We start from the raw sequence: 11,101 nt of genomic DNA on the forward strand, positions 1-11,101 counted from the left end.
TCAGAGATATTTCAAAATTTTGTTTCAAGAAGATATCCTGATATACAAATTTTGTCCTCACCAAAAAACCACCATAAGTGGTAGATGGGAAAAATATCGTTTGGTCCTTTTTAGGTGGGTTCATGTCAGTTTAGTCTTTTGGTCAAACGCTTTTACTGTTTGGTCCATAATTATTTAAAAATATAAATGGACAAAAATATCCTTCCGTGTTAATTTCGACTTATTTTTTTTTTGTACCAGTTCATTCGTCAAAATGAACTCCTGTTAATCTCTACTTATTTTTTCAGAAATCACCTATATAAACCAGAGTTCATTCCAGAAATGAACTCCATATAAAAACCTAAAAAATACAGAATTCATTCCAGAAATGAACTCCATATAAAAACCTAAAAAAACATAGTTCATTACAGAAATGAACTCCATATAAAAACCTAGAAAATCATAGTTCATTGCAGAAATGAACTCCATATAAAACCTAAAAAAAACAGAGTTCATTCCAGAAATGAACTCCATATAAAAACCTAAAAAATACAGAGTTCATTTCAGAAATGAACTCCATATAAAAACTTAACTTCATCTTCGTCTTCATCATTCTTCAACACTAGCAGAAAAACATCAAATTCAAGATCTTCAACACGAGCAGCAAACATCAAAAAATCAAAAATCGGTACCAATAAAACAGACGAAAAAACATATACAACTGTCATCTTCATCTTCCTCATCATCAACAACACTCATCTTCATCGTTTACATCATCAATAGAGAAAAAAAAACCTAAAACTCATCTTCTTCAATAACAACAGCAGATGAGTTCGTTGTAAATCGTTTTCATCATATACAACCGCAGCAACAACAAATAAACATGATTTTCACCTTCGAATCACCATTGTTATAGCAGCAGGAAGAAAAAGAAAGAAAAGAAAATGGAGACGCCATTATTAGCTTCTAGCCGGAAGAAAAAAACAAGAAAAAGAAAGAGAAATTATAGATCTGAAAATATATGAGAGAGAAAGTAAATCTGAGAATGATTTATTCTCTTACTTTTTGATTATATATGGTCCTTATCTAAAAGGGTATTTCTGCCACTACAAGATGACATTTACATCATCCATGACATCACCCTATGACCAAACTATAATTTTTAGGACCAAACTATAATTTATATTACCAAATACGACCAAACAGATAATTGACTAGGTCAATTGGACTAGACTCTTTTTAATATATTATTTGTAGGACCAATTGGTATTTTCTACTTAGATTCCCGGGATGTCTTTTGCATTCAGTTAAAAGGATTAGTCCAAATCCCTTCCATATTAGGAAATATGCCCAATTTCCTAATATATGTACAACTGCCTTGTACCCGTTTCTTATCAGTTGGCTTTCTTATCTAAACCTAAGAAACATTTTGTGAAAGAATGATTCTCTGCTCAATCTGTATTTGGGAAAAATCTACCTTTCACAAGAACCAACTACTGTAATCCATTGACGATTATATACGGTACATGCATGACTGTCGAAAGAGTGATTTCCATGTAACCGATACCAAAGCGTTAATGGACCCTCTATCACTTTACCGTTTACGGAAGAGGTTTTCCACAGATGCAAAATACAGTAAAAGATGAAATTTTACAGTCCCCAAACCATGAGTCTTTTGACGAAAAGACGCATCTGTCCGACTTCCAGCATACATGGTCGACATGTCGGTTTTTAATATATCGTTACTGTTCACAATCTTGGTTTGCTAACCCTTAGCCGTACTTCAGTAACAAAGATTAAATGAAAAACACAGGAATAACGTCTTGAACAGACGTATCACAGAGGCACCACGTCGTTCCGCCAGTAACAACGTTTCTTTTAAAGTTCTGGACGTGGAGCACTTTGTTCAAGGTTAGTTCTTTACCAAAACTAAATTTGAACACAACTTATTTTGCCCAGAACTTGAATGATGGTGTTTTCCATCAAAACTCAAAGGAAAACAGTTACAGAGATTCACCCTAATATGAATCTTCATCTTCCTTTCTGCCCATTAATTCTTTCTGTCGGAGTCTAGTACCAATAATTGTAAACGATCTAACAATTAACAAACCATGATGATTTGTAAATAGATTACCATACACTGATCTCCTCTCTAGGTTTGAGAGAAGTCTCGTCTTCGAAAACTAGCAGGACACAGTGTTTCATGCTTTATGGTTTTCCAGACTCCACACCGAAGTTTCGAAATGTCAAACCCACTATTCTTTCTTAAATAGGGTTATTTCTAGAATTGGACGTCAAACCCACTGTTCTTTCTTAAATATGGTTATTTCTAGAATTGGACGGAATGGCTGAAGAATGTGATAACCTCTGAACCACTAATTCAGCAACAAAGATGATCAATCACAAACTTAAACAAACTTATTTGGGGTGTATTGAGGCGAGTAATCTCTTTGCTTAAGACATTTGATGTCCTGTATATAATGCTGTTACAGATTGATACAGTGCGGAAGTGTTGAATAAAATAACTATCTAAAACACATGTTTCCGAGATACCGCTCTCGAGGAAAACACTACTTTTTAATTCATCCAAGCATGTCTAATACTAAAGCATAGAGCTCCTTATATAGATAACTCTACCCGAACAATTAATTATTTCCAAAACTATTAAAATAACATTACTTAAAATAAGAGATATTTTTAAACTAATAAAATCCCTACATTATTAATTATATTTCTAGAATATTCCTAATTAATAAAAATAACTTAATTTATTACAATATATCTTGTGAAATAATTGAAATAAATTAGAGGATAATAAAAATATGCAAGCATATTTTCATACCACAAATACTCCACCATTCTCCCCTTCTCAGAAAAATTCGTCCTCGAATTTTACCGGTATAATTGGTTGCATTTATGGTTTTGTGATAAAATTTGGATTTCAAGCTTTAATCCGGCCTCCCACGAAGCTCGCGGATTATGTGCAACTCCTTGAAACCCTTCCTCCTTGTCGCCAACGAGGTTTTTGTTTTCATCACCGGTCACTTCCTCCACTCGCTGTAGGCTAGGACCATGATGGGGCTCTTGCTGATGATGCATTTCAGCCAATTGGAGGGTCAGCGCCTTAACCTTCCATTCTAGATCATCTATTACTGCTTGCTCTTTCTCATCGCTGAGAGCGGCTCTTCGAACAACGCCATAATCTCTTCCTTGAAACATGATGCAGGAGCGTTGCCTATCTCTGAACCAACTAATGCATGGCGGAAGCGTTGAATAGAACTAATATCTAAAACCTCATGTTTCCGAGATACCACTCTCGAGTAAAACACTACTTTTTCAATTCATCCCAGACTGTCTAATACTAAAACATAGAGCTCCTTATATAGATAACTCTACCCGAACAATTAATTATTTCCAAAACTATTAAAATAACTATTACCTAAAATAAGAGATATTTCTGAACTAATAAAATCCCTACATTATTAATTATATTTCTAGAATATTCCTAATTAATAAAAATTATCGAGTTATCGTGGATTGGAATTCACCTCCAATCTATGATGTTTACCCTGACGATAAGTTTTTAATATGTCCCAAATACATTGATCATTCTCATGAAGCAGTTTGTACGATTAGTTTAGTACAAGTGTTTTTGTGTCCGAAAATAAATTTGCAAAGTTTGGATTTGCCGAAGGATTATATGAAGTTTCTTCAACGGATTATAAATGCGAGCAATTATATTAGCAAAATTCGAGGGCGAATTTTTTCCGAGAAGGGGAGAATGGTGGAGTACTTAGGGAAAGGAAATATATTTTTTTATTGGTATTATTCTCTTATTTATTATTATTATTTATAAAATAATATTATATTAATTAAGTTATTTTCATTTATGAAGAATATTCTAGTAGTATAATTATTTATGTAGGGATTTATTAGTTTAGCAATATCTCTTATTTTAGGTAATCAGTATTTTGATAGTTTAGGAAATATAAGAAGAGTTATCTATATAAAGAGCTTTTTGTTTTAATGTTAAAAAGTCTTGGATGAATTAAAAAGTATTGTGTTTCTTGAGTGTTATCTCAGAAATGTATGAGTTTTGGATTTAAATTCTGTTCAATGCTTTCGCCCTGCATCAGTTGGTTCAGAGACAGGCAACGCTCCTGCATCATGTTTCGAGGAAGAAATTATGGTGTTCTTCGAAGAGCCGCTCTGACCGATGAGAAAGAGCAAGCGGTAATAGATGATCTAGAACGGAAGGTTAAGGCGCTCACCTTCCAATTGGCTGAAATGCATCATCAGCAAGAGCCCCATCATGGTCCTAGCCTACAGCGAGTGGAGGAAGTGACTGGTGATGAAAACAAAAACCTCTTTGGCGACAAGGAGAAAGGATTTCAAGGAGTTGCACATGATCCGCGAGATTCATTGGAGTCCGGACTAAAGCCTGAAATCCCAAGGTGTGATAATATATTTTCTTTTTCCGAGGTTGAAAATAATAATATTATCATTGATTGGAATCAACCTCAAATTTATGATATTTACCCCAATGATATCATTCCAGTTTGTTCTAGTTATGCTTATCTTTATTTTTATGAAGAAATACCCGATCAAGAGGGTCGACTGGACCAAGTTATCTTTTTTGATGTGCAAACTGGCCCAAAAATAAATTTGTCAAGAATATATTTGTTAGAGAATTATCATGATTTTCACAAGAGAAACATAATTTCAAGAAATCGTACCAGCAAAATTTGAGGACGAATTTATTTTGAGAAGGGGGAGAATGGTGGAGTATTTAAGGAAAGGAAATATATCTATTTATTGCTATTATTATTTGATTTATTATTATTATTTAGTAAATAATATTTTAATTAATTAAGATATTTTCGTTTTTATTATTTAGGTAATTTTTAGAAGTATCTAATAATATTTATTTTAGCATTTTATTAGTTTAGAAAATATCTCTTAGATAAGGTAATAAGTATTTTGGATAATTAAAGAAAGTATATGGTTATTAATTTGGTAAGGAGTTATCTATATAAAGAGCTCCATGTTTTTGATATTAGGGGAGAAGATTTTGATTAATGAAAAGTAGTGTTTTTCCTTGAGAGTGGCATCTCGGAAACATGTGCTTTAGATTTTAGTTCTATTCAACGCTTCCGCCCTGCATCACAGATTTAGCGGCATATGTCTCCAACATTCAACAATACCTTGATATTTTTCGCAGCACTTCGATAACACCGAACAACAAACGTGAATGGATGTAGCACAAACTCTTCTTTGACTCTTGAAGACACATGCAAACTCTTAAATTTCTAGTACTAGTTTATGACTCTAAAAAACATACTTTCAATGGAGAATGAGTGGGATTTATATAGGTTAGAGGTGACTCTTGGAGAAGTCCTTTCATGAAGAGTCACAACCCTTAGTGGAGAGTCACATCCCTTGGAAAAAGGCACTAATGTTCAAAAGACTCAAGTGAGTTGACACACCTATTCATATTTCTATTCAAAAATTCCAATACTGATATATTGAGATGGTACGAGTACTATGCTTGAATTGAAGGAAAAATGACTATTGAGATGGTATGAAGAGATAGAGGTGTAGAAGGTGTGAATTTTAAGTTTGAAGGGGAGAACAATCAGATGTCGCATTTAGCGAGCGGACAACAGCTGCGCGAATTAACTTGAGCCGCCAGCGGATTTATTGGGACCGCGCGAATTAAGTAAGACCGCTAACGGCTGCTGATGATCCGCGATTTGAGAAGAAACGCGTGACTAATCAAGAACCGCAATAGAAAAATTTACCTGTTTTCCCAGTTGCTTTCCTCTTTTGTCATGTCCATAGTGGAATCAAATGTGGAGTCCATAGTGCGATCAAAATGAACAAATCTCTGATTTGTTGAGTCCATAAATAATGGCATAAAAAGTTTGACAAATTAACTTTATATCTTATGATCCAACCAAACTTTAAACAAGATTAGAGTTTGAACTTCCAACATTAGCATAGTTTCAAACCGGCATTGCCATTGACATGGTAATGTAAACCAACTGTCGATGGATCCCTGCAAGTAAGCCAATACTCTTGAAATTCTTCTCTAGTGTTCATGTTTTAGCTAAACCAATTGTCGATGGATCCCTGCAAGTAAGCCAACACTCTTGAAATTCTTCTCTAGTGTTCATATCTTGGGTTACTTGTATAACGAGCTACTTGTGGTCTTGTACAATACTCCCTCCGTCGCAAATTAGATGAGCTAATTGTAGTTTGCACAATTCTTAAGGCAAAGAGGAAAGGGGAGTATGTTTAAGTATTTTTTATAATTATATTCTTATGGATAATAACTAGTAAAACTTAAAAATGATTTATCTCTTAAACTATACCACGGTTTTCCGTAAACTTTATATACTGTTGGAAAGCATTTTAAAACACCTACATAACGAATATAAACATGACTATCAAATTATACATATTTCTTATAGTAACAATAATCAATTAAAAGAGTAGTTTTAGAAATATCCCTCGAGAACTAGCACTACGGAGAGCCCCATCCCTTCCCTACCCCTCATATGTAAGGAAGGGATAACACAAGGAAGCTAAGCTTGCTATGGTGCTCTCTCATCCCTTCCCTACACAAAACGGCTACTCAGTAGCTAGCCGTGTGAATAGTACCAAACGGGTACCCGTATTTTTTTTCCCAGTTTTTTTTTCAATAAGAATATATTTGTTTAGGTAAAAACATATATTTTAGAGTAAAAAATGATATATAATAGATAAAAAGAAGATATAATAGGTAAAAAAAAGAGTTTTGTAAAAAAAAAAAGTGAGAAGGGAAAGTTTTAGGATAAAACTATAAAAACCAAATACGAAAACTCAGTAGCCGTGTAAAATGCTACGGCCACTGAGTAACCGTAAAGTGTAAAAAAATACGGGAACTCAGTACACGTGTGATTTCCCTTCCCTACAAGACTGATCAGATGTGATCAGCCTTGTAGGGAAATGAGTGTATATCCCTATGGGAGACCATAGCAGTTGGGATTTTAGTGTTTTGAGGGATAGAGAGGGGATACCCCTCTCCATAGTGCTAGCTCTGATTAGTAAGATAATTCATCTATTCATGGGACAAAATTTAAAACCAACTAGCACATCTAATTTGGGACGGAGGGAGTATATTGGAATTTTGATAAATTAGATTTGAATTTTGGATTCCAACAAACTAGATAACAATATTTCATAACCATGCATAAGAGTTCTGCAGTAGTCAAGAGACAAACTGACACAATTTTATGACTTCATACTAAAGTTCTGCAGTAACCAAGAGTAAACCAGAGGTTGTCCTATTGGAGCGGAATCAAACTGCAAGTAATTGCACTTCTATTAGAAACAAAAAGGAAATCCCAGTACTTAAAATACGGCAATCGTTTCATTAGATGCTAAAAGAGCACAACTAAGTTTTACCCCCACATATTATTTCCAAACAGCCAGAGAAGCTGTCTATTATACCAGCATATCCTGCATCAGATCACAAAAAGAAAATCAGCCATATACTTAGGAAAAAACAAGTACAACCATCTGTAATCACTATCTAGTGCAGTGGTGCTTAAAATCTCTTACTGTCTAGCTATCATGGTAACCTGGGTACATAATTAACTTTAGTTGGGACCTCAGAGTAGCTAAGGAGATTCAATTCGATTCGATTCATTAACGCAGATATTGTTTTCTTAAAGCTTGAAAGACTTACAGTAACGAACGATCTTCCATCGCTGGTTTTCTCCATTCAACCATTCCCACAGCACTAGAATGGTGCCGTCATGGACTCCACCACTGTTCTTGTCACCATGAAAAGCATCCAGGTTTAGGCGAATGTTATTTATCATTCTTATGCATCTGTAACCTTCACCAGTGTCCTTGCTCTCCGCCCACAGCACAGACTCATCAAGTTCATTTTGATTGTAATGACGCAGCTGGACCTACAAGATGTATGAATTACGATTAGTTCGGAATGCTACCTTTTTCTTCAAATTAAGATAACAATACCTATACCTATACGGGAAACATGTTATGAAGGGAAGACATCTGTTAGTTGCAACCACTCACCGTATGCTTCTACTCCCTAATACTTTCCATTGACAAGTATTACAAGCACTAAGAGTTTGGAAAGAGAAAATAGCAGCAGAACAACTACATTTATCCAGGGAAATGCCAATTCATATCTAACGATACATGGGAATACAATAATTTAATTCAATGATACTCATGAAATAAATCAAGTTCAACCTACTAATGCGGTTAATAAATCAAGTTCAGCATAGTACAGGAGAGTCTTGGCAAATAAATTTCGTCACAGATAAATCATACAACTCATGTAGCAGAAACACAGCATCACTTGAAGAGATTTAAATATCTCCACCAACAGTGGATGTTAAATTCAATTGCAATTAATAATAACTCTGCCCTGATAAGATGGTAAGAAATCGATAAAGACCCACCTTTCCTATGTTCTTTTCTCTAAACCAAGTTCAGCAATGAAAATGGAAGATTGAAAAAGAACAAAAATTGAATTGAAATTGAAGAGTACAAAATGCAACTTATGACTAACCATAATAGCCTAATAGGTATTTTTGTTTGAAGAATCAAACCTAGTGATCCCACATAATTCCATTCACAATCTCCAATTCGGAATTTGGACATCCTAACTGTCACTTCGGATGTAAAACCACTTTGCTAACAGCATGATATTTTTGAAGCATATAAAAGCAAAACATGGCAGATCTAATTCATCTCACTTGAAATATAAACGCAAATACTTACAGGATGGGTAGCTCCAACAGAGTGTTTCATGGCCTGACCAGTAGCTTTATTGATCAAAGCAAAACTAGGGCTACCCTCTTCATCCTTAACCCTAACACTGTACTTTTCATCTTTGATCCAATGCTGAAACAAGAAAACCCAAAAAAAAAAAAAAGAACACTAGGGAAAAGAATCGAGTGATAGCAAAGTTAACAAGAGAATCATAAAAACAACAAACCCCTAGTGAAAAAGATCATACCTGGGACAAATCAGAAGGATCAGAACGAGCAAGAATCACTTTGCCATCTCTTATGGCAAGGGAGTAATTTGGTTCAGCCTTGCAGTAAACCCTAACAGTGGGTTTGTTAAGCAACTCAGACCCACCACCACTTTCATGACTGTGATGATGTATGACAGTTTGATTCTCAGGACGATTATGGTAATCATGTCGGTTGTATTTATGATCTCTGTTTTCATGTTGAAATTCAGGTTCGAATCTTGGGTAATTGACTTCATGAGAAACATGATGCGTAACAGTTGATGAATACCCAGATTGTTGTGGTGGTGGATATCCATAATCAGGTTGTTGTTGTTGCGGTGGTGGTGGATAACCATAATTAGGTTCTTGTTGTGATGGATTTTGATGATAATGATGCTGAATTTCTGCTTGATTTGGGTGAAAAGGTTGTTGATCTCTGTAATCTGGTTGTGGTGGTGGGAAATCATTTTGGTGATGATGATTATGGTGTTGTGGGAATGATGGTGGCGGTGGTGGGTAATCATCCTCGTCGTTTCTTCGATGGTGATGACCGAAAGGAAACTCCATGGTCGTTTCTTCTTCGAAAATTTACTCTCAAAACTCAATTTCGATTTTATGAGAACTAATTATTATTCCGAGAGTTGTTGCGATTGTGAGAGAAAATGATCGACAAGCTGCAGAGAAGGAAGGGTGAACTGACTGGTATATTATGGGCCATACGTGGGTGGAGACAGTCGTAATTATTACGCAGAGAATAATCTTATCCTACACAGTTTTATTCCGATCGGTTTTATTCTGAATTTCTGATTAAGCTTTCCACGTTTAGTTCTTCCCAAAGGGTACTGCCATGATGGGCTAATTTGAGTTCCGGGGCCTGGCACAGAAATCTAAATGTACAACTACTGTCAGGCCCGTTTTCTAGATTTTTTTTTCATCCAAAAACCCACAGGCTGAAAACTTGGTGCGCCCATCCATTTCCTTGGTCAAACTTACTCACACACCCATAATTTTAAATTTTGTTTTTTTTAAATAACCAAATTACCCTCGTAGACAGTTGATTCCAATCTCCTTTCATTTGTATTGATCTTTGCGTCTCTCTCAAGTTCCAAAACAATGAAAGAATAAAAAATTAATCAAAAAGGAGAAAAAAATCAGAAAAGATGTTGAGAATTACAACGTGAATATTGTCTTCTCTCACGGTGAACTAATCAAACATCCACTCCGGCTTCATGTAAAAATCCCATAGGTGGTGAGGATTCTAAGATGACTTTTGATAAACCGAAATCAGATATGACTAGTCTCACATCTAGATCTTCTTTTCTCTGCTCCACCCGAAGTTAGATTCATCATTTTCTTTTCAAATCAATTTAGATTTGACCTATCGCAATGTCATTTTTATGGTTTTAATACTTTGTTTTAATCGCTGAATAAATTTTATGGTTAAAAATATGAGATGGAAATGATTGGAAAATATGATGTGAAGATGGATAAGGGTAATTGATCTGGAAAATATTGTTTTGTGTGATCAATTAGATAGCATCAAAGCAAGCAGATCAGAATATTCGATGCATGTAGCGCATCGTTGTATAGAGCCTGCTTGAATTAGTCACCGATCTTAAGGTTAAAAAGATGGTGCGACCTTCCTTCTTTGAGAAACTGCCGGGAGCCGTACAAGCAAGTTGGGATGAGGTGATAGGTCTATCTAGGAGAGGGATGGCCGGTAGTACTCATGGCACCTCATTGATTGGATCAAATCAAATCTAAGGAGGTCAAATCAGCTAGTCAAGTTGGATGGTCGAGATGATTTTTGACAGTTTTCGATTATCGTTTAACCTAATTAAGACCCTTATGGGCAGCACGACTAGCCTACTTTGGGCGATGATTCGGAGCAAAGAAGGTAGTCTAGGAGCGACCTGATTGGCTGAAATAGTAGAGGGCCCGCAGGTAGCTATCATGGAGCTTGCTCGGTCATGCCAGGAGAGAGCCAAGCTTGTTAAATTGACCGGAAAAGTCATGTGGTCGTGATCATTCTGCAACTAGCTTGGATGGTTTAGAGTTAATTTATTATATACAAGAAGCAGC

The 11,101-nt window shown here is 35.4% G+C and overlaps 1 protein-coding gene across 2 annotated transcripts; it reads right to left on the reverse strand.

Moving 5' to 3' along the window:
• Positions 1-7,140: 7,140 nt before the first annotated feature.
• On the reverse strand, positions 7,141-9,721 carry LOC113322116 (ricin B-like lectin R40G3). 2 transcript variants are annotated; one of them, XR_003346973.1, is made up of 5 exons: positions 9,020-9,721; positions 8,782-8,904; positions 7,712-7,940; positions 7,429-7,482; positions 7,141-7,326 (listed from the first exon to the last, which is right to left on the reverse strand). XR_003346973.1 is itself a non-coding variant. In XM_026570137.1 (4 exons), coding segments are annotated over exons 1-4 (921 nt in total). In that variant the 5' UTR covers positions 9,587-9,719; the 3' UTR covers positions 7,141-7,480. The 2 variants fall into 2 exon arrangements, 1 of the variants encoding a protein (XP_026425922.1); XM_026570137.1 differs by having other exon boundaries at positions 7,141-7,482; positions 9,020-9,719.
• Between the last annotated feature and the right edge of the window lie 1,380 nt (positions 9,722-11,101).

The sequence above is a fragment of the Papaver somniferum genome, chromosome 11 (assembly GCF_003573695.1).
Source record: "Papaver somniferum cultivar HN1 chromosome 11, ASM357369v1, whole genome shotgun sequence".
Taxonomy (NCBI): domain Eukaryota; kingdom Viridiplantae; phylum Streptophyta; class Magnoliopsida; order Ranunculales; family Papaveraceae; genus Papaver; species Papaver somniferum.